We start from the raw sequence: 23,682 nt of genomic DNA on the forward strand, positions 1-23,682 counted from the left end.
CTTTTCTCGTTTTATATAAAATACAAATGGCTTGTTAAAATGTCATTTTCTATTAGAGTACTGCATGAAAAAAAAAGGAAATAAATTAAATTATTTTAGTTATTATATTGATAATTTAGCTTTTTGAAATATGAAATAAGTACCAGGTCACGGGTCGAGTGAATTGACCCAAGTTAACTTTAAATCAACTAAAACTTTTTGTTTTACCAAAAAGTAAAAAAGATACAATCTTGAAGGGGAAAAAAGCAAACTAGTCAATGGGTTTCGACTAGATTTGCCCTAGATTAACCGAGACATGGGTTGACCACCACCTTACATTGGACTACTTCTCTCCTAATTTCTTTTGAAATCCAACTCGGTCTAAGCCATAGGTCACCTGAGTCATGGGTCAACCTGTTAGATCGAGCTGAATTTTAAAATAGTAGCTTTCCAGATGCGGTATTTCCAGTTTAGTTACTAACTAGAGTCATAAGTTTGAAAAGTTAACGCGAGTTGACATCGTTTTCTTTTCAATTATATCATTTGAAGTTGTTTGTTTTGAAAAATAAACTTTATTAATTTCTTCGGTTTTCTTTTTAGTTAAGTTATCCCTATCTCATAATTTAGGTAAGAGGTTTGTCCGAGTGGTCCAGGTTTTTTAGGTCGTTTTTTTTTATTTTTTATTTTATCCTTCAAAATTCGATTCTTTTTAGAATTAAACTTTAATTTTTGTTTTTGTTTTGCCTTCTATTAAATTCTCCTGTTCATATGATTCTACTTGCGAGTTTTAGCGATCTATTTTGTTTTTTTAAGATCTTTTCCTTTTCAATTTCATATCTTTATATTTTGATTCTGGAGGATTGACAATCATTTTTTAAATTTCTCTTTAATACCTCTAGATTTTTTTTTTGTTTTTTAAAATACACTTACAATACATAAATATCATTTTTTACACTATAAAAAATTAGTCTGAACTGCAGTGAAATGTGGGCAACTATCTCGTATATAAATCTACAAACAAATATTTTTTTAAAAAAGAAGTTCTATTAAATTATTAAAAAAGAGATTTTTGTAAACAACCTGAATGAAAATTTGTTTAGGAAAAAATATATATAAAAAGATTTTTTATTTCTAATTTTATTTCTCTATATTTTGATTTTTAAGAATTGACAATCATTATTTTTTTAAATGTTTTTCTATAATGTTGAGTTGTGGATATTTTTTTTATTTTTAAAAATATATTTATAGCATTTGTGGCACTTGAACAACATTTTTTTTACACTATAAAAAATTAGTTTTAACTGCAGTGAAACTCTCAGCCATTATTATATAGTACATAAATCTTAAAAAAACGTTTTTTTTCAAGAAAAACTATTAAATTATTAAAAAAGAGATTTCCGTAAACGACCTGAATGAGAATTTGTTTCAGGAAAAAAAAAAAAATATAAAAACAAAAAAAAAATCTCACTCCTTGTGTTAATTAAAGGAAGCCGTCTTTCGACACGAAGGCACAGCCCTAAGGAGTTCCCAAATTTATAACCCTGCCTGATCTCTCGCTCGATGCATCTGTGAGATACAGAGAGAAAATGGAGAAGAAACTAGTTCCTTGTTTGGTAGTCTCTATTTTGATCCTATGCAGTGTGACCCTTGTTAGATCAGATGCATCTGATAATCGTTACAAAGTAGGAGAGGACGTCCCTCTCTATGTCAACAAGGTTGGACCTTTTCACAATCCCAGGTAATCTAATTCTCAATCTTCTTGCAATTTAGATTAGTTTAAGGTTATTGGTTTTGTGGGGTGTCTTGAAGTTTGTGACTTTTTGATGATTTGAGAAAATGGGGTTTGTGGGATTTGGGTTAGAATTGAAATTGTGGAGTACGGTTTTGGAGAATTTTATTTTAGCATTAATGGCCTAATGGGTTTGATTTCAAAGAACCCATGTTTAGTTTTTTTGTTCCTGTTTGTGCTGGTTTCTTTAATTTGTGTGGACCTGAGCTGTGAGGAAGTGGATCCGTGATTTGGTTTCCTGTAAAGGAAGATCAAAGATTGGAACTTGAGCATGATAAAGAAATGGGTTGGTTACTGATTAAGTTGAAATCTCATATAGCTTAATGTTATAATAGGAGTTGATTAAGTAGGCCATAGTGTGCTGAGGAGATAATTTGTTTAGTGGCATTTTGGAAATGAAATTGTTTGATTTGAATAGAGAAAATTGTAAGCAAGAAGCAGTAGTTAATATAAGAGTGGGTCTAGAGATGTAGGAGGTGTTTCTTTTTCTGGTGGCTCTTGTGAGCTAGAAAAGTTTAGGTGTTTGAGAGATTTTAAATTATTTTGTGGATGCGGAACTTGGATCTACATTCTCAGATCTTTTAAGCAATGAGAAAACTACCACTCTTAAGCAAAATTATGCTGGAATTATGTATATTTTCTCTTTTCTACTATAAATTTCATGTGCGTTTTGTGTATGTTGCTTGGGTTTAGAAGTCTTGGCTAGTAGCACATTGGATTATTTTGAATTAGATTGGAAACTTCTTTAGTACTCGAGACATTCTAAATCTTTCGTTGTTATATTGATATTTTAACAGTTCCATTATGCATCACAAGGATTTTCTTTTCAGTCATGATTATCTAATGTTATTTTTTTCTTGTTCTTTCTGTCAGTGAAACATACCGGTATTTCGATCTGCCTTTCTGTTCATCGGGTTTGTGTCAATTTATATTATTCCTACTTTAATGCCATGTTTTACTGTGGAAGTTTGCTGATGATATTTATTACAGGTCCTACAAAGGACAAGAAGGAAGCCCTTGGTGAACTGTTGAATGGGGATCGTTTAGTCACTGCCCCGTACAAACTTGACTTTTTAAACGACAAAGACTCTGAAATTGCTTGCAAAAACAAGCTGACAAAGGAGCAAGTTGCTCAGTTCCGAGAAGCAATTTCCAAGGACTTCTACTTCCAAATGTACTACGATGACTTGCCCATTTGGGGTTTCATAGGGAAAGTTGAAAAGGAAGGCAAGAATGACCCTAGCGAATACAAATATTACCTCCTTAAGCATCTTCACTTCACCATCTTTTACAACAAGGATCGTGTCATTGAGATAACTGCACTATCCGATCCGAAAAATGTTGTGGACCTGACTGAAGATAAGGAAGTTAATGTGGAGTTCATGTATTCAGTTAAATGGAAGGAAACAGAAATTCCATATGAGAAAAGGATGGAGAAATATTCACAATCTTCTTCACTGCCTCATCACTTGGAAATTCATTGGTTCTCAATCATTAACTCATGTGTGACTGTTCTCCTCTTGACTGGTTTTCTTGCAACAATTCTCATGCGAGTCCTGAAGAATGATTTTGTCAAGTAAGAACATGTTAATGATTTATGTTGTTAGAACATGTCTGCTAACATTGTTTAAGCTTTCTGGTTTATTTATTTGGTGATGCTCCCATTTACAATAGGTATGCTCACGATGAGGAATCAGCTGAAGACCAAGAAGAGACCGGGTGGAAGTACATCCATGGTGATGTATTTAGATATCCAAAGTATAAGTCTGTACTTGCGGCAGCAGTTGGCTCTGGCACCCAGCTGTTTACTCTGTAAGTTTAACTTCAAAGCTGTGCATGGGGGGTTTTTGTCTCAAAACCTTTTTTTTAATTATTGTATGTTGCTGAGCAACCTGCTAACTTTGTATATATACATACTTTGCAGCACATTTTTCATTTTCTTACTCGCTCTAGTTGGTGTCTTTTATCCTTATAATCGTGGAGCTCTTTTCACTGCATTGGTTGTCATATATGCCCTTACAGCTGGGATTGCAGGCTACACTGCAGCCTCTTTCTTTTGCCAACTGGAAGGAACAAACTGGGTGAGTGATCATGGGTTCCTTTTTCATTGCCTCTTGCTCACATCATTCTTGGGCATGCCCAAAGCACTTGTTATTGGTGTATTTCTATAAGGTTAATGTTATCAGATTCAGTACACATACATAGTGGAATTGCAGTTTTTTTTAGGATCTGATTGGTTTTGGGACAAGTGTTTTGTGAAAATTGGTATAAGCATGGGTAAGGGGGCTGAAAACCACCTTATGCTGGGTAAATTGTTTTCCTTACGTATCATATCTGAACCCATTTGATGCTGCAAAAAAAACCTGTCCTAGAGAAAGAGAAGAGTGTACTTGAAAGTTGATGGCTTAACGCTTTCTGAAGCCTTGCACTAAATTTTTAAAAAAGTGATTTTGAGAAGTCAATAAACTAAAGATCAACACTTAAAGAGTCACATTTAAATGTATCACTTTAGGTGCATTGAAACTGAGTAATTCTAGACATGGATACAAGTACAATTGATTATTTCATGCTGGTTGTGGTTTCTATGAAGACTAGCGTGGTTTGCATTTGTTGGTCTTTTGATATTGATATTAATTATTCATTATTATGATGATTTAAGTTTTTCTCTTTGGCATTGATGGAATTCCTTGTGATCCTAATCTGTATCATTGCTGAATTTCTAGCTTTACTCTATAAACTACCATTCAACTTTTGAGACATGCTAGGCTAAACAGTTCTGAAATTTTGGTGTGACAGGTCAGGAACTTGTTGTTAACTGGAGGTCTGTTTTGCGGACCTCTGCTCCTCACGTTCAGCTTTCTTAATACAGTTGCAATCACATATAGTGCCACTGCAGCATTGCCTTTTGGAACCATAGTGGTGATATTTCTTATTTGGGCTTTGGTAACAACACCATTGCTGGTACTTGGTGGGATTGCTGGGAAGAATAGCAAGGCTGAGTTTCAGGCTCCTTGCCGCACCACTAAATATCCGAGAGAGATTCCTTTGTTGCCTTGGTATCGGAAAACACTTCCTCAGATGGCCATGGCTGGGTTCTTACCTTTCAGTGCAATCTATATCGAACTTTACTACATATTTGCCAGTGTTTGGGGTCACAGGATCTACACCATATACAGCATCTTGTTCATTGTCTTCATCATTCTCTTGATTGTCACTGCTTTTATAACAGTGGCATTGACTTATTTCCAACTTGCTGCTGAAGACCATGAGTGGTGGTGGAGGTATGTTTTACTGTTAGATTATATGAAGTTCGGGTATAAACTGTTACTACTTCTGATTTGCTTTTCCATTATTATAAGCACAATAAAATATCCAAGGTTCACTCACAGGAAAAAAAAGAGTTCTTTAATGTTGTTCTTTTCTAACTTTGAGTTAAATTTTGCCTTTTTTTCTCAATGTTTTCTGACTCTTAAGATCTTTATCTAAATTGCTGGAATATCCAAGTCATAATGTAATTTGGCATTGATTTAGTCCTCTCCTAGTTTGCTTCTTTTATCCTTTTCTTGTAGCTGTGTTTTCTGCAAAATGCCATGTTTTAAAAGGATACGATTGCCTGATATATATTTTTCTAGACACTCACTTTTATATATTTGGTGTTTTGTAGGTCTTTCCTCTGTGGTGGATCAACTGGCTTGTTCATTTATGGCTATTGCTTGTATTACTACTTTGCAAGATCAGATATGTCCGGCTTCATGCAAACCTCATTTTTCTTTGGCTACATGGCCTGCGTTTGTTATGGTTTCTTCCTCATGCTTGGAAGCATTGGTTTCCGTGCTTCCTTGTTCTTTGTCCGCCATATTTACCACTCAATCAAGTGCGAGTAGGAAGTCATATGGTTTTCATTGTGTTCAGTGAGTAGGATCCCTTACTTTCTCTTAGCAGGCTTAATTGAAGGAAACTCTGCTCATTTGTATTGATGAAGGTAGTCTTCTATTGTTTCGCATTATGTTACAGGAGAAGCAACAGTTGGCTGGGAAAATGTCTTCTGGGATTGCAGGAGCCTTTATCCCACTACTTTGAAGGATGACCGCACATCAAATGGAGGACTTCTGTAATAACCTTTTTTTGATAGGAGAGGAACATATAGGACCTTAGAATGCTGTTATAAGAATCTGTGGTGCTTAAATGTGAGCACAAGCCATCGTTTTGAATGTATTCTAGAACTTTAAGAAGCCTTAGAATTTGTGTTCCTGGTAGCAGCACTTTGAACATTCTTATTTCCACAATTTATTACAGCAGCAAGATATATTTCCCATCATTCATTTATTTCGGGGGTTAAACTAGAAAACTTGAGCATGGCGATGAAACCTAACCGGTAATTTTTAAAAATATGCAAGTAATTATGTTTTTGCACTGCCTTAAAATCTTTAGATTGAACAAAAACGAGAGGATTAAACTAAGCTGTAAATTATCTATTTACTATCTCTTAATTTTTTGGAACTGAACTGGTTAACCTTGGTGAGTTTTCTATGGTGCTTGCATTAACAGAAAATCATGGTCTATTAACAAAATATTTGCAGTAAGATGTGGACATGACAGCAAACTTTTATTTATGTCTCAGACAACATTCTGGTCCAGGAGGGGATGGCGTTGGTAGCCTGTCCATTTCAATGTAAGCAGTAACAAATCAAGTCAAGACCAGATGCAAATAAAATATCAATGCTTGCTAAATCGCTGGATTTGAATTTGTTGGATTCGTTTTGAATTGATCGATTCTGTTGTTGCATTTAAACCTAACAGTCTAACCTAGTATTCTAGAATTCATCCTCTCTTCAATAACAATGCCGGCCAAAGACTAACTATCACTTGGGGATCCCGGTTCAAGATCCAGGTTGAGGTTTATGAATTAAGTAGCAAGTGGACAAATTAACTCTAATCTAATAAAAAAAACCTTTTATTTATTTATTTTTTTAAATCTCAAATAATGTCAATTGGACAAAATTTAAAAAAAAAATCCTAAAATGATATCTTCTTGGATAAACAAATCCTTAAAGTTAACCCAACTAGATTTTATCTAAGCTTGGTCAAATTCCAGTTTGACTCACCTTATCATCTAGATTTAACCAGGTAAACTTCCAAAATAATTTAAGAAAAAACCATTCAAAAAGTTTTGACTTGATAAATCATCAAGTCAACTTGTTGTACTAAGATCAATTTAATAACTATGTAGTTTAAGTTGTGGACATGATGACTTGGTGTGTATTTAATAATGTGGTGCAATGTATTTTTCAAATGAAATTATATTAAAATGATGTTTTATCATATTTCTTTTTACATTAGCATGTTAAAACAATAAAAAATATCAATAAAAATCATCAAATTAATATTTGTTTTGAGTGAAATGTCCATTACATGGTTGAATTTGAATTTTAAAATTTTATTTTATTTTATTTAAATCTAATGGTATAATTTGTAATGACTTTAAATTATAATATGAAACATTGATTACATTGCAAAAGGAAGAAAATATTATAATTTATATGGAAAGATTAGGGCAAGCCTTTACGGGTATTTGAGAGTAGTAGTGATTTTTTTTAAAGTATTTTTTATTTAGAAAAATATCAAAATAATATATATTTTTTAATTTTTAAAATTTATTTTTGATATCAGTAAATCAAAATCATTCAAAACATTGAAAAAAATTACTTGAAGAATATATTTTTTAAATTTTTTTAACAAAAAACATGTTGAAACTCACATAACATCACCTCACCCTCTTCATCACATAACATAACTGCTAATTAGGTCATTAGCGTTCTTAACACACAAAGTGGTTTTCTTTTCCTTTTCAGGAATTTGACCTGACCTCCATGCTTCTTCAACTGCATGGTAAAATAACTATTACAACCACGTAATGGGAAAGAGAGTTGGATCAAAGTGAAAGCAATTTACCACAAAAAAAGACAGCAGAAACCTCAGAATTAACCACAGAGTAGATGATGGCATGGCAATTTTGATATCCAGGGCTTCATGAGTGTCAAGCTATAATCCTTGGCATTTAAGCATTCCCCCACCTTCATAATTTGGAGGGTTCCTTGATTCCTACTCTTCTAATAGTTTATGCATGTATTGGGATCTATTCCAAATGAAGTCCAGCTTCTTCTTCTTAATAATAATAATTAGTTAATTTAAGTACCACCAGTTATTAAATCCACCATAGCAAGTTCATCCAGCAAATCTATAACTTGAAACATGACTCGAGCTAGATTTAATTTAAGCTTGATGTTGACTCAATAAATTTATAGCTCAGAACTTCACTTGAGTTAATTTTTAAAATAAATCGGTTTTAACACTAACTCAATCTAATAAATTAACTTGATAAATTCATGATTTGAAACCTAACTTAAATCGGGTTTTAGTTTAAATTAGTTTTGATATTGATCTAGCTTAATAAGTTAATCTAGAAAACTCGTGATTCAAGACTTGATTCTGATTGATTTTTAATTTAAATTAATTTTAATATTTATCGGTTAAACTTGGATCATCCGAGAAGTTGATTTGCAACATGACTTGCACAATTATTTCAAAACTAAAAAGTTGAAAAACAAAAACTACATGTTGAGGGTGTCTTTTAATACAATTATTTTATATCCGAACCAATAATGGAATTATAAATTTGTAAGTGGTGCTGAAATAAATGAATACAAAAATACCAAGATTAATTTCCAAATAAGTTAAAGAGATGAACATTAAAGTAAAAATATGATATTTTTGGGATGCCCAATACTTAATTATTTTGAAAAAAAAAAATTCAAGGTTGAGAATTTTCAAGAATAGAAAAATCATTAAAACCAAAATTTAAATTAAAAAAATGACCTTAATGAGAAGTCAATTACTCGCCTTGTTATTGTTAATTAAAGAAAGGCCTCTTTTTGACACGAAGGTTAACCGTTTTAGCATCTTGAAGTCTTCTTCGAGCCACAGCCTGAAAAGTATCCATCTTTATAACTCTCTCTCTCTATCTCTCTATGCTCTGTTTATGAGTTACAGAGAGCGAAAATGGAGATGAAACTAGTGCCTTGTTTGGTAGTCTCTATTTTGATCCTATGCAATGTGACCCGTGTTAGATCAGATGCATCTACTAATCGTTACAAAGTAGGTGATGATGTCCCTCTTTATGTTAACAAAGTTGGACCTTTTCACAATCCCAGGTAATCCAATTCTCTGTCTTTTGCAGTTTTGATTAGCTCAAGGATGTCGGTTTTGTGGGTTGTCTTCAAGTTTGTGACTTTTTGATGATTTGGGATGGTGGGGACTGTGGGATTTGGATTAGAAATGAAATTTTGGATTGGTTTCTTTAATTGTTGTGGATCTGAGCTTATGGTAAAGTGGATCTGGGTTTGTTTTTCTACAGAAGAAGATCAAAGATTGGAACTTGGACTTGAACATGAAAATGTTGTTGATGTCGGTTAGGTACTAATTAAGTTGGAAATTTAACACAGCTTAATGTTTGTACAAGGAGCTGGTTAATTTTGTGTTGGGGAGATAGTTTAGTGGGATTCGGGAATGCAAGTTGTTGAATAGAGAAATCTGCAAGCTAGGAAAGGTTGTTTGTAAAAGAACAGAATAATGTCTAGAGATGTAGGAGGTGATTTGTATTTCTGTTTTTTTCTTGTGAGGTGGAAAATTTTATTTAGGGGCTTATTTCTTTGTTAATGCTGAAAATTAGATCTCAGTTTTAGATCCTATAAGCAATCGAAAGAACTCTTTTCCTTACCCAAAATTATGCTGGAAAATTTAACTATATTTTCTTAGTCCACTCTAGATTACATGTGTATTTGCTTTGATTTAGAAGGCATGGCTGGTGGTGAGTTGGGTGGTATGAATTAGATAGGAAACTTATAAGTACTCATATCATCCCAATTTTTTGGTTTTTTATACTGAGATTTTAACCGTTGAACTATGAACTTTTTTAAGTATTTTTTAGTCATAATTGTCTGATATTGTTTCTTTCTTGTTCTTTCTGTCAGTGAAACATACCGGTATTTCGATCTTCCTTTCTGTTCATCAGGTTTGCGTCAATTTATATTATTCCTACTTTAATGCCATGTTTTACTGTGGAAGTTTGCTGATGTTATTTATTACAGGTCCTACAAAGGACAAGAAGGAAGCCCTTGGTGAACTGTTGAACGGGGATCGTTTAGTCACTGCCCCATACAAACTTGACTTTTTAAATGACAAAGACTCTGAAATTGCTTGCAAAAACAAGCTGACAAAGGAGCAAGTTGCTCAGTTCCGAGAAGCAGTTTCCAAGGACTACTACTTCCAAATGTACTACGATGACTTGCCCGTTTGGGGTTTCATAGGGAAAGTTGAAAAGGAAGGCAAGAATGACCCTAGCGAATACAAATATTACCTCTTTAAGCATCTTCACTTCACCATCTTTTACAACAAGGATCGTGTCATTGAGATAACTGCACTATCTGATCAGAAAAATGTTGTGGAGCTGACTGAAAATAAGGAAGTTAATGTGGAGTTCATGTATTCAGTTAAATGGAAGGAAACAGAAATTCCATATGAGAAAAGGATGGAGAAATATTCACAATCTTCTTCACTGCCTCATCACTTGGAAATTCATTGGTTCTCAATCATTAACTCATGTGTGACTGTTCTCCTCTTGACTGGTTTTCTTGCAACAATTCTCATGCGAGTCCTGAAGAATGATTTTGTCAAGTAAGAACATGTTAATGATTTATGTTGTTAGAACATGTCTACTAACATTGTTTAAGCTTTCTGGTTTATTTATTTGGTGATGCTCCCATTTACAATAGGTATGCTCACGATGAGGAAGTCAGCTGAAGACCAAGAAGAGACCGGGTGGAAGTACATCCATGGTGATGTATTTAGATATCCAAAGTATAAGTCTGTCCTTGCGGCAGCAGTTGGCTCTGGCACCCAGCTGTTTACTCTGTAAGTTTAACTTCAAAGCTGTGCATATGGGGTTTCTGTCTCAAACCTTTTTTTTAATTATTGTATGTTGCTGAGCAACCTGCTAACTTTGTATATACATACTTTGCCAGCACAATTTTCATTTTCTTACTCGCTCTAGTTGGTGTATTTTATCCTTATAATCGCGGAGCTCTTTTCACCGCCCTGGTTGTCATATATGCCCTCACAGCTGGAATTGCAGGCTACACTGCAGCCTCTTTCTTTTGCCAACTGGAAGGAACAAACTGGGTAAGTGATCATGAATTCCTTTCTCATTGCCTTCTGCACACATCATTGTCATTGCTGGGCATGCCCTTGAAACTTGTTATTACTGTGTCTCCCAGGGTATTCGGATTCAAATTCAGTAACATGCATATTGGAATTCTCAATGTTTATTTGGAATGTGTTTGGTTTTGAGAGAAATTAAGCATGGAAAATGGTTTTTCAGAATGTGGTTGATTTTTTTATAAATGCTTAGTGGAAATTGGCTTAAGCATGGAGAAGGGGGTCAAAACCACCTACTCTGTGAAATTTTTTTATCACTTGATAACTGAATTGTTCTTCTCACTTAATAACTGAACCAATTGGGATGTGAAAGGTAAGCTTTTTGAAAGAAGAAAGTGCATGGAAACAGTGTACTTGAAAATTGATGGTGTACTGCTGCCTGAAGGCTTGCAGTGCATTTGAAAAGGCGATCTTAAGGAGACAATAAGTTAGATTTCAACATTCAAGATTACAGTTGAATATAAGTTTACATGAAATGAAACTATGTAGACTTTGATAAGAGTGCAATTGACTATTTTATGCTGGTTGCGGCTTAGTGAAAATTAGCATGGCCAGCATTCATTAGAACTATGATATTGATGTTCATTGGTCATTATTATAATGATGTAAGCATTTTGCAGTGGCATCGTTGTAATTTTTTGTGATCCTATATCCTCTTTTATCGCAAAACTTCTTACTCTAGAAACTACCATTCAACTTTGAGACATGCTAGGCCAAACAGTTCTGAAATTTTGGTGTGGCAGGTCAGGAACTTGTTGTTAACTGGAGGTCTGTTTTGCGGACCTCTGCTCCTCACATTCAGCTTTCTTAATACTGTTGCAATCACATATAGTGCCACTGCAGCATTGCCTTTTGGAACCATAGTGGTGATATTTCTTATTTGGGCTTTGGTAACAACACCATTGCTGGTACTTGGTGGGATTGCTGGGAAGAATAGCAAGGCTGAGTTTCAGGCTCCTTGCCGCACCACTAAATATCCGAGAGAGATTCCTTTGTTGCCTTGGTATCGGAAAACACTTCCTCAGATGGCCATGGCTGGGTTCTTACCTTTCAGTGCAATCTATATCGAACTTTACTACATATTTGCCAGTGTTTGGGGTCACAGGATCTACACCATATACAGCATCTTGTTCATTGTCTTCATCATTCTCTTGATTGTCACTGCTTTTATAACAGTGGCATTGACATATTTCCAACTTGCTGCTGAAGACCATGAGTGGTGGTGGAGGTATGTTTTACTGATCAATATAATGTTCACTTGTAAAATATCAATGTCTCTAAGGTTATTGGTTCAATTTTACATCATTGTCTGCAAAGTTATTCATCTTTGTTTTTCTTTTCTAACTTGTAGTGATATTTTAGCAGATTGTGTTACTTATTTTATGCTTTCTCACTGTTGGATGTTATCAAAATTGCTCGAACTATCCAAGTCATAATATCAATCTGGCATCATTTGTGTCATGTTACAAACTTTCCAGACATAATGGTCTCCTAGCTTGCTTTTCATCACCCATTGCATGAATTTGCCTCACGTTTTCTGCAAATTGTCTTGTTTTAGAAGGATATCTGATTGCCTGATCCGTCTTTCTACACACTCACTATCATGTATTTGGTTTTTGTCAGGTCTTTCCTCTGTGGTGGATCAACTGGATTGTTCATTTATGGCTATTGCTTGTATTACTACTTTGCAAGATCGGATATGTCCGGCTTCATGCAAACCTCATTTTTCTTTGGCTACATGGCTTGCGTTTGTTATGGTTTCTTCCTCATGCTTGGCTCCATTGGTTTCCGTGCTTCCTTATTTTTTGTCCGCCACATTTACCATTCAATCAAGTGCGAATAGCAAGTGATATGGTGCTCATCATGTTCAATGAGTAGGCCCCTTTCCTTTCTCTTAACTGGCTTCATTGTAGAGAACTCTGCACATCTGTATACATGAATGCTGTCTTATAGAATCTCTTATGCTACAGGAGGAGATGCAGCAGGTGGCTTGGAAGACATGCTCTGGGATTTCAAGGGCTTTATGCCACTGCCTTGGAGAATGATTGCAGATTACATGTAGGACTTTTTGTTATATTATCTTTTATAGTAGAATATGTAGGACTTTATATCATGCAGTGCTTGAATGTGAGCACAAGCCCTCTGTTTTTAGTGTATTGTAAGGCATTAACCGTTATTTAACGGAACCCTTTTTCAGTGCTATATTGCTGTTAAGTGCGTGTGTTACAAATAATTCAAGATAATGATAGCTACACATATTATTTTAACACCTGTTTTTTTAGAATATATTAAAATAATATTTTTTAATTTTTGAAAATTTATTGTTTACATTAATACATTAGAATAATTTAAAATTATAAAAAAATATTTTAAAAAATAAAAATATTTTTTGAACACGAGACTGTAGCTGAGAGCAGCACTTGGAAAATTCTCTGTCGACAATTTGTTCTCTAGCACTTTGAAAGACTCCATGCCGCTAAGAAAAAAGAACAAGAAGGTTACCAGCTGTCGAACATTAGCATTAACAAAATAACATAAAAGCGGTCGTGTTTTTACCGTGCATCATCTCTTTGCCATCGAGGGGTTTGTTTAATATATATATATATATATATATATATATATATATATATATATATATATATATATATATAAAATTTAATTCTTCAATATATAATTTGATATGTAATTTATTGGAGATTAAATTTTATAATTTATTGTGATTTATTTTCTATATAATAAGCCCCGATTAATATTATGGGTTTGACGGGTTAACCTGGCTGATTCAAGTTTTTTATTTTTATTTTTTTTAATTGTTATTTTTTTAATTTTATCATTTAATATTGAATTGATTATGAATTAGGTTTCATGATTTATTTTAATTTTTTTTATGATGTTTTAGTCTCATGACCCGAGTCACGAGTCGCAGGTTTGATAGGTTAATCTAGTTGACTTGAGTTTTTTTTCTTTTTTTATTTGATATTTTTTCAGTTTCATCGTTCAATATTAGTCTCATGATTTGTTTTGATTTGCTTTCTATGAGGTTATTCCGATCTCATGACTCAAGTCAAGTATTTTACCAGTTAACCGAAGTAAATTAAGATATTTTTATTGTCATGTTTTTAGATTATTTTTTTAATTATATCCTCTACCTCTAACAATATAGATTTATTGAAAATTGGTTTTCATGATTTGTTTCGATTTACTTTCTATAAGGTTATTACAGTCTCATGACCCGAGTTATAGTTTTGACAGGTTAACCCAGTTTAACATGGATAATTTTTTTTGCTTATTTTCTATGAGATTATACCGATCTCATAATTTGAGTCACAAGTTTTACAAAGTAGCTCATGTTGATTTTATATATATATATATATATAATTAAGCTCAAGTTAACATTAAGATAATTAAAAATTAAATTTTATAATTTATTTTAATTTGTTATATTTAGAATTTAATAAGTTAATCCAAATTAATTCAAATAATATTTTGTTTTTAAAAAGATATTTTCTTGAAATTTCATGATTCAAACTAATTGTTTAAGTTATCTTTAAATTAATCAGTCTATCAAATGTAAATCAGGTAAATCCCTGTACAATTTAAAAGTTTTTTTCTATTAGAAAAACATGAACACTGGATGTTTCTTTTTGCATGTTAAAAAAAAATATTTAATCCAATGCACAGCTAGGCCGCAAAAATCTAGTACATTTTCTATAGAAGCATTTGCTTTACCATATTTAACCCAAAAAACAGCACTTTATTTAAATGAACCAGACAGGCAGTTCATATCATACAGTATCCGACCTTCAGAAAACTGTGAATTGTACACACCACAAGCAGTCCTAACACATTGTTGCACAACTTTAGACTCTAAAAACACTCTTCTCAGCATCGCCTCTCTCCTCCTACTCCCCATGATGAGAGAGAGAGAAAGAGAGAGGGGCATGGCGATTGAACATAACAATTTACTCTCTCGTTTTCTCTTTTATCGTTGTCTGTGCTGAGTCGTAGGCAGCATCAGCTGAAGAAGTGTCAATATCGTTCAATCCCAACTCCTCATTCTGTTCCCAGGACCTCTCGTATTCCTCATCTGAAAATAGTAAAATACACAATGAAGTCATCAAGAGGAAAATGCAGTGATTTGACACGGGAAGACTTGATGAACAATCAGTTTAGACATAAAACTGTTGAGTGAAACAAATTACATGCACCATCTTTGAAGTACTAAATTCACTGAGTTTTACATCTGAATAATAAATCCATAGCATGACTTTTGAAACATAATAAGCTCCTCGTAAGCAAATTACATTCCTTTCAAAGCTAAGGTTTTTTTAAAAAATAAAAAATGCAATGAATTGTTAGTTCCCAGAGTACTATACTAGTTCAAACACATTCCTTCAATGCTCTCTTCAATTGTTTGTCGTGTAATGTTTTCATTTCAAACTACAAACGTATTTCTAGGAATCTATACATGTATTTCTGAAGCAAGCAAGCATCCATATAGACCTATCATCAAAATTTTGTATAAGACATTGAACCTGCCAAGACAGTAAGGAAAAGAACTCACATGATAACTGATGGTCATCTTTGATATTGTCAGTAGCTGGGGCTATAAAAGAATTTGCCAATGCATCATCAAGAATCAAAGTCCAAGGTTCTTCCACATTTAGAAGCTGAAACATATATATAAAAAAAAAATTTAATAAATACCGGTGAAGGTCAAAACTTAAAATATACCAAGTAATTACCAATGCATAGTCTTGATTAAAATGAAATTGCAGGACTATGAGATCACAGTGCCATGATCCAAACCTAGATCCTAGAAATTTGCAATTTTCGAATAAATGAGGATCATCCAAAACATGTTGGACTGATTGTACAATTTACACTTGGATTGCAATTTTGATAACCATACACCACATTTTACCTTGTTTAACCTTAATTTAAAGTCCTGCCACTTGCTTTTTTTGGATCCATCAAGGCTATCTCCAAAAGTAAATCCATGAATTCTCTCAATACCTGCACATGTAAAGCATACATATTATGATTTCCTTAACTTAAGCTGGAAAATGGAAGTCCATATAGTAAATCGTATAGTACATGTCATTTTCTTTTCAGAAAAAGTTGACACTAATTAAACTTATACTGCAATGAAGATGTGATAAATAAAGCAGGACAAAAACAGAAAAACCACACCCAACCAATGCCTGAAAATATTTTCATATAATAACAGAACTCCCAAGGATTATATTTTAACACATATACATAAGTTCTTATAAGAGTTCCAAAAAGATGCACAGTCCAAAAAAGAGAGTTACAGCTTGCAAGCTTGGAAAATCTTGGGTGGGGTTTACTGTGTTCTAAGGAAAATGGCTAGAAGAATGGAAATCAACATGAAACTGGGATCTAATTTAGTCAGTGTTCAGTGTCCAGAAGGAAATCACACTTAAGTGGTAACAAGATCTAGAGTGGATATTCAAAAGAAAATCATGACAGAAGGTAAATTACTATCTTTGGCTCGACATCATTCAGTTCTACAGAAAGGAATATTCACCATTTCTAAGTAAACGTCACTCTTTAGTTGAAAAGATTACTATTGTGGACAAGGAAACAATTGAAGTTGACAAAAGTTGTAAGAAAGATAGAGCACAAATAAGGGGAAAGACGCTTCAAGGAAATGAAGGAAAGGCATGACTCACACAAAAAGAAGCTTAGGGTTTCAGTACTTTCAAACCTTTTTCTGGAATTAAGGGCACAGCTGAAGTAATTTGCACAGTTGAAAAAAAAAAGTAAAAATTTCCTAAAAGTGATAACCAGCATTTAGTTAACTGGAGATGCCAAGCAATAATATAAGATGCAAATGTTGTAAGAACAAAAATGATATTCATAGTATAGAATTTGAAAAGATAATTGCAAACTGATTATTGTGGTCTGTTGTCTGACCAACAAAAAAATTACAATAAGATGTGAACACAACAGGATCATTATTCATGTCCCAGGAAGGGACTGGGCTGGTACTTGGTCTATTCCAAGGTAGCAGTGACACATATTGGGTCAGATGCAATATATTTGGGGAAAAAAAATTACTACAGAAATTAAAAACAAATACAAGAGCATTTATAAAATGATAGGATGACTGAAACAGGTGCGAGATGTAATAATAATACTCACTTTCACTAATTTTTGTGACCAGACCTTCAACAGTTGTAACAATGCCACCCAAAGTCCCACTAGCCAGCTCCAAGTCAAGCTCTGGGACTTTCACACCTGCAGTATCTGACTGATAAAACCAAAATACTGTTAGAGAGTGGTTTGTAACATCTTGCAGAACACTAAGTATTGAGCATGGGTAAAGGCAGAAAGAAACAGTGACTACACTTTCTCCATCACCAGCAGACAATACATGTAACTGATTTAAATGTGTATTTAAGTATATTTCACACTTGCAGTATCCTCAATATTCTAAGTCAAACAATAAAAATATTAATCCGATTCCATTTAGACGACACCAGTAGTAACATCCACTCTTCCAACAATGGACAGTCAGCACACTCTTCCAGCAATGGACAGTCAGTATATGCAGAGCCACGCAGCAAAACACAAAAAGAAAGCAAAATTAGAAATGAAACTACACAAAGAAAAAATGATCAACTGCACAGAAAAATGTTTGTTTTGATCACACTATACAGCGAAATGTTTGTTTCATTCCTTTACATGAACATGTTTTGTGCCGTGCATGCCATACGCAGACTAGGAGATTTGATGAAAAACCCTCCCCTAACTCTAGATTGGTTTCATGATGTCCTCTTCAGGTCTCTATTGCCCATAAGAACAAAGCTAATGGAACAGCAGGCAACACAAAATTGATAACAGGATTATCATCTATTTGCCCAAATGGTCCCAATGTTAGCACCCCAAAATTGTGGGCACAGGTCAAGAACTTCTTGTCTCCTAGAATCACTTCCTCCTTGTCTTTCAAGATGCTCCTTTCAGTGGAGAGGTATAAACAATTGGAATTAAAATTTACTCCGCAATAGCAGCTCAACTCAGCCAAGCCTCAATCCAAAATAGTGGAGTTGGCAAGGGAAACTTGGAAAATTGAAAGGGGATTCTGTGACTAGAAAACCAGCATAATAGGGAATTTATTGTATCACAAAAAAAAAGATTATATAAAAGACAAGAGCAAACCTTTATCACATCACGGCTTAGGTCATTTGCATTCTTCACACACAAAGTGATTGTCTTTCCTTTTTCAGGAATTCGACCGCCAGGCTTCAACTGCATGGTAAATAATTATTAAAATCATTCCATGGAAAAGAGAGTAGAAAGTAAGAACATGATACCACAAAAGCACAAACCTCAGAATTTCGGTAACCACAGGAATCACAAGTAGATGCCATGACAATTACTTCTTGGAAGTATGGAATATCTGCTTGAAGTTAAGACCCACAATCTTCATCCACTATACCAGCAATATGCTCTAACATTTAAGGATCAAAATTCATATCATAATGCTTTCAACGAGTTCATCCTTATAAAGGAAGCATTCAACTGAATTTTGTTAGATGAGTTCTACACAGCAACTAATATGATCAAATTTCACAAAACTGCAATCCTTTACAGTTTATTTTAGCAATTGAGAATGTTGAAGGAAAAATAAGTCAGTGACGGGGGAAGTTGCAGAAGGTACCAATGAAACAATTCCTTGAGACAGTTATCTTGAATCATAAACCAGGTATTAACCTCAAGACTGCTATTCTCACACAGAAAATTCCATGAAATACAGTTGGGAAACACAGTCCACCATAATCATCCAATGCTCTCTTAGACAACTCTTGTCAATAAGCTCAACAAGTGTAAATCTATCAGCAAATAGCAAAAAGTGAACGTTTCAAGCAAGAAACAATTAGCTACTGATAAGTGTCTTCCCAGAAAATAATATTGTAGCAGCACCCCTACATACTAAATGGTGGACAATGCCTGAAAAAAGGATGGATATCATAATGAATTCAAGCGCCAGGTTTAGATAATGAGATCAGATTACCTTGCCCTTCCCCACCAGCTGAACTACAACGCCTTAACTTTAAGTTACCTCAGTGCCAAACTACTTGGCCTTTAAATTATTCTTTTCATGCTTCTCCATAAACAAATTTCCAATAAACGTTTGGCAGGCCCATTAAACAGTCTTATAATATTCTGAACTCAAACTAGAAACTTACGACATTTCCAGCAAAGAAGACAAGTTGATTGATAAAAGGAACTAAATCATCAACAACAAGAAATGGAACAACGGTCAAGGATACTGGTGACAAACATTCGAGTCTCACAACTGCTGGCACAAGATCCACAGGTTGATGGGAAAGTCATCACCTGACAGAAGGAAGGATGTGTCAAAGAATATGATATATAAGAGACAATTTCCTTCGTCGTATAAGATATTTAATGATTGCAATTGACAATCACATTTACCTCTTCCGGTGCAGAGTACCGAAATATGGCTTCAGCAATTTCTGCACTATTACTTTGAGCAATGGCCCGATGACCAGCTGCAGCTCCAACTGATCCATGAGGTTCTCTTCGCATCTGATCAGAAACATTGCTGGTCACTTCTGATGATGGTCCATCACCAGGTACTCCCATTTGTGATTGGCCAACTTGATAGCCCAGTGCTACTTGCTGCTCTGGTGTTCGCTCATAAAACTTTATATTCAATGATGGATCGGGGGATGGAGCAAACCTGTTTATCAAATATTGTTATATTCTAATTTAAATGTAATAGAATCACCCAAAGGTTTGTTCAATATGCCATAATACATGATAGAAAAACAAGATCCCAGCCCATGTCAGCCAAAGCAAAATGATTTTAATCATCCGTGAGAAATCACAATAAAATATCAACCTCTAGATTGTCAAAACTTTAGTGGGGGGGGGGGGGGGGGTTACATTGCTCAGCAGGGAACAAAGAATAAAAATTGGTACAGTTCCTGTACCAAAGGAGAGAACAAATGCTCAAGTTTAAGACAGCCTCTTACAGGTTCTCAATGAAGCTGTTTCCAGCAGGATCATCCAGGATGAATTTGAATGATGAATCCCCAGCTGCACAAGCTCTCAATTTCAACAAGAACTGGTCTATTGCTTCAGCAGTCTTTGGATCCACTTTCTGGTAACCAAAGAAATAACATTGAGGAAATAGAAAATAGCAGATTAAACATCATCAAACAACAGTGATATCAAAGTTATCATTCACCTTGCGTTCTTCTTGGAGTGCCTGCAATTCATCAGCAGCCCGTACCAAAATCCCTTCAATCTAAAAGAATTATGCCAAACAAGAGATGGTTTAAATATTCAAAGGAAGATATAAAATACTCTAGGAACATACAGGAAATAACAGAAACATTATCTTCAAGTAACTTATGCAGCAAAAAGCATGGTCAAAGTAAAAGCATGATATCCGGGGTGAATGAGTTGTCTAAGTTGACATGATGCACCAGAAGCAATTCAGAGGAACACAGCAAACACTATTCAGAAATTCACCCATCCAATGGCATTAAACTTTCACACCACACAATTTTTCACTGCCATGGTCCTTTCTGAAATTGGTATCATGGTCAGAGATCAAGATTCAGAACAACAAACATGTAAAAGGAAGTTTTATGTTGAAGTTGAAAGCAGTAACAATCTTGTCAAAGGCATGCAGAGACAAATCTCTCATTGCAATATCTAACTGAACTTATCTTTCTGGTGAAAGTAAATATAAGCAGCATAAGGTTTGATTTCAAATGTAGTTCTAGCCAACATCTTTCAGAGGAGCGAGCACTACTAAATCATCTTCTATTTTTCTCCATAATACAATTTAAGGAAAATAAAGGGAGATCAAGTACCAATCACTATCCAGATGGCTATCTCCTTGTAGCATTCAAGATATGACTTCCCAAAACAATAAAATAAATAAAAATAGAACCAACCAGCCATCAAGTTTAAGATGACAAAAAAAAGGTTAAAAAGTCATCATTCTGTTTCTCTAAACTGTTCACTCTAGCAATCCATCACATTTATTTCTGATGGTATTGTTTTTCACTCCCCTTTAACAAAAAGAAATGTCAGAGAGATGTCACCAAATTTAATCATGCACAGAAACAGTTTTCAGTTTCCACAAAATCAGAGCACCAGGCCAGGGGAAAGACGGATATCAACAGACTGAAGCCATCAACAAAATGAAGGATGATGGAAACTGAAAACTAGTAAAACTGAAAGAAAACTAGGGTCTGAAGCATACCGTTGACAAACTGCCACGTTGTGCCTCTGGAGGAATCTCAAAATCCAATTCAGGAATCTGCAATTGATAGATAAAAGAATGAAAGGAAATGATGTCAATGCATCATCCACCAGTTAAATTATTTTCTTGAAAAAAAAGCAGAAGGATGATGGAAAGCATTCTACTACTGAAAGATTCTCATAATTCTATTTTCATTTCCTAAAGTAGGAAGTTTGTTTTAGGATAAAATGATGCATTGTTCACAATATAAGAAAGGATGGCATAAATTTTGCAGAAAGCTTGTTGATACCAGTTTATCTTCACTATGACTTAAGGCCTCAACCAAACTATAATCATTAATTCTAATGAAAAATTTTGTCCAGACTAAAGAAACAGAACTAGTATCCAAGAGAAGGAAAAAAAACCAAGACCAAGATCAAAATCAGAAAGATACATTCATTGAATTGCTAAAGAAGTTAACCAATCTGGCTTTTAATACAGTTATAAGCTCAATAGAATATCAGAAAGCTAGGAATTGTAAGTAAAAAAAATAATGTAAACCTAATATAACAAGTAGGATCAAGTAAAAGGTACCTTTATCGTGGCAGACTCAGATTTTACAACTTGTCGATTAAGAATCTGCATTGTCAAACACACAATTTTGTTCGGTTATCAAAGTGCATCTTCTTCAAATTTGATATGATGACAAACTCGTACAGCTAGAACTTCTACACATTATACCAAAACATAACCTTTTTTTGGTTTTGTTGTTCTTGAAAGACAAAAGAAAACAACCTTTTGATCGCCTGATGGGATATCTAAAGAATAACAACACCCGCGCGGCTGAATTTCACCGGCAAACTGAACTTCATTGTTCCTAATAACAAATAAAGGAATAAAAAAAATTAGAAATTTAAACTAAAATGGTATATCCTCAGCAACAAAAAATAAAATAAAATAAAATTCCCCCCAGCCCACCTACCTCTCACCACAATGTGGGCATTCAAAGGCAGATAACAATATCTGCAAGCACAAAATTAAGTTAGGCTCATTAATAATTAACACAACCAAAACTAGAACTTCTAAAGCAAAACCCTCACAAACAAAAACCAGAATTGATCCTTATAGGTAGCAAATCACAAGGACTACAATACCTTTCTAAAATGTGGAATTAATGTCAACAAAAACCTTGTGGTTCCCTGTTAGCAACAAACACACAACATTAGCTAGTGTCAAAAACAAAGGCAAGCATGAAACTTTAACAAATAACAAACCAAAATAACCAAAACCCATTTTTCTTTATCAAATTCTAGTTAACGGGTATCTCACAATTCACCTAAAATCAATCAAAATCCAAACATTTTTCTAAAACACCAACATGAAAGAGACACAAAGAAAACAAAGAAACTTGAGGAAGAAAGAGAGTGGAAATACATTTTCACGACAACGCATACAGAGACTTTCAACTTCATAAAGAGGGACATTAATGTCATTATTATCTGCTGTAGAGATAGCTTCAACAACTGATCTCACGTCCACTATTTGCTCCTTGTTATCTCTGCCTTCCATTTTTTCTCTGTTATTATTAACTTAAGCAACTCTCTCTCTCTCTCTCTTGTTTGCAATGAAACACAAGATAAAGCTGAAGAAGAAAGCCGCAAAGAACCAAACTTCTGTAGAATCTAAACGAAGGGAAGGTACGAGAAGGAATGTATAGGGCAAGGTCGTTGAGAAACGGCTAGAAGTTACTTCTTATTGTAATTTAGGGTAGTTAATAGCATTTTGAGGAAGAGACAAAAGCCCAATTCAAATCTTAGGTCTGGGCTCATGTTAACAGAAACATTATTTATTGATTAGGCCCAACAGTTTTTCATTCCCAGAGAGGGAGATAAAATAGTGAAGACAGAGGGATAAAACCCCTGCTATCGAGTTATATGAGCCTTACATGGAGAATTTATTCCCGAGTAGACAAGTACGATGTGGATGTAAGGAATGAACTTTTAAGATTTATAAGATCAAGAGAATGAAAAGAAGAAACGAAACGGAAGAAGATTTTGCTACGAGTTTGTGTTTTGGATTTAACATCTTTCTGATGCATTTACAAGTCTGATATGAAGATATAATAATGAGCATTATAAAGTGACAGTAAGGAGGATGTTGTTGTAGTTTGCTGGCCATTTGGAAGGGAAGAAATAGGTTGTTGTTCTTGATTGCTAAAAAGGCAAGAGAGAACATATCGTGAAGTTACGAATGTTCTTAACTTAATGCTCTGATTCTGTATAAGAGCAAAGGAATAAAAAGAAAAGGAGAGAGAGAGAAGAAGCAGAATTTGGCAGAAAATATTATATTCTTTCACTGTAAGTTTTTGTATTAAGGCTAGAAATCTATA

General features: G+C 34.2%; 3 protein-coding genes across 5 annotated transcripts; 2 read left to right on the forward strand and 1 right to left on the reverse strand.

The window, feature by feature from the left end:
* Positions 1–1,451: 1,451 nt before the first annotated feature.
* Positions 1,452–6,086, forward strand: LOC7468336 (transmembrane 9 superfamily member 4). Of its 3 annotated transcripts, none has more exons than XM_024593019.2 (8): positions 1,452–1,717; positions 2,642–2,682; positions 2,759–3,344; positions 3,443–3,580; positions 3,693–3,849; positions 4,565–5,049; positions 5,433–5,683; positions 5,783–6,086. In XM_024593019.2, exons 1-7 carry the CDS (start codon positions 1,566–1,568, stop codon positions 5,650–5,652), a joined length of 1,779 nt encoding a protein of 592 aa, XP_024448787.1. In that variant the 5' UTR covers positions 1,452–1,565; the 3' UTR covers positions 5,653–5,683; positions 5,783–6,086. The 3 variants fall into 3 exon arrangements, with proteins under 3 accessions (XP_024448787.1, XP_024448786.1, XP_002305925.2); XM_024593018.2 differs by having other exon boundaries at positions 5,433–5,679; XM_002305889.4 differs by having other exon boundaries at positions 5,433–6,086.
* A 2,610-nt stretch (positions 6,087–8,696) lies between these two features.
* LOC18097552 (transmembrane 9 superfamily member 4) lies at positions 8,697–13,308 on the forward strand. Its single transcript, XM_006384061.3, is given in 9 exon segments — positions 8,697–8,979; positions 9,799–9,839; positions 9,916–10,501; positions 10,600–10,618; positions 10,620–10,738; positions 10,849–11,005; positions 11,785–12,269; positions 12,665–12,915; positions 13,012–13,308. Coding segments are annotated over 8 exon segments (1,779 nt in total). The 5' UTR covers positions 8,697–8,827; the 3' UTR covers positions 12,885–12,915; positions 13,012–13,308.
* A 1,466-nt stretch (positions 13,309–14,774) lies between these two features.
* Positions 14,775–23,051, reverse strand: LOC7468335 (uncharacterized). The gene is made up of 16 exons (XM_002305220.4): positions 22,728–23,051; positions 22,448–22,492; positions 22,276–22,316; positions 22,089–22,170; positions 21,888–21,932; positions 21,315–21,371; positions 20,286–20,345; positions 20,071–20,198; positions 19,508–19,775; positions 19,342–19,408; positions 18,397–18,467; positions 18,227–18,316; positions 17,210–17,318; positions 15,966–16,057; positions 15,606–15,711; positions 14,775–15,128 (listed from the first exon to the last, which is right to left on the reverse strand). Exons 1-16 carry the CDS (start codon positions 22,860–22,862, stop codon positions 15,004–15,006), a joined length of 1,521 nt encoding a protein of 506 aa, XP_002305256.1. The 5' UTR covers positions 22,863–23,051; the 3' UTR covers positions 14,775–15,003.
* Positions 23,052–23,682: the final 631 nt, after the last annotated feature.

The sequence above is a fragment of the Populus trichocarpa genome, chromosome 4 (assembly GCF_000002775.5).
Source record: "Populus trichocarpa isolate Nisqually-1 chromosome 4, P.trichocarpa_v4.1, whole genome shotgun sequence".
Lineage (NCBI taxonomy): Eukaryota > Viridiplantae > Streptophyta > Magnoliopsida > Malpighiales > Salicaceae > Populus > Populus trichocarpa.

Excerpts from the sequence above, each read along its gene's own strand:
- LOC7468336 (XM_002305889.4), top strand. The coding sequence starts at position 1,566 with ATGGAGAAGAAACTAGTTCCTTGTTTGGTAGTCTCTATTTTGATCCTA. Across the intron at positions 1,718-2,641 it reads GGACCTTTTCACAATCCCAG|TGAAACATACCGGTATTTCG; the intron begins GTAATCTAATTC and ends TCTTTCTGTCAG. Across the intron at positions 2,683-2,758 it reads TCTGCCTTTCTGTTCATCGG|GTCCTACAAAGGACAAGAAG; the intron begins GTTTGTGTCAAT and ends TATTTATTACAG.
- LOC7468335 (XM_002305220.4), bottom strand. The coding sequence starts at position 22,862 with ATGGAAGGCAGAGATAACAAGGAGCAAATAGTGGACGTGAGATCAGTT. Across the intron at positions 22,317-22,447 it reads TAATTCCACATTTTAGAAAG|ATATTGTTATCTGCCTTTGA; the intron begins GTATTGTAGTCC and ends TTGTGCTTGCAG. Across the intron at positions 15,712-15,965 it reads TTAAATTAAGGTTAAACAAG|CTTCTAAATGTGGAAGAACC; the intron begins GTAAAATGTGGT and ends TATATGTTTCAG.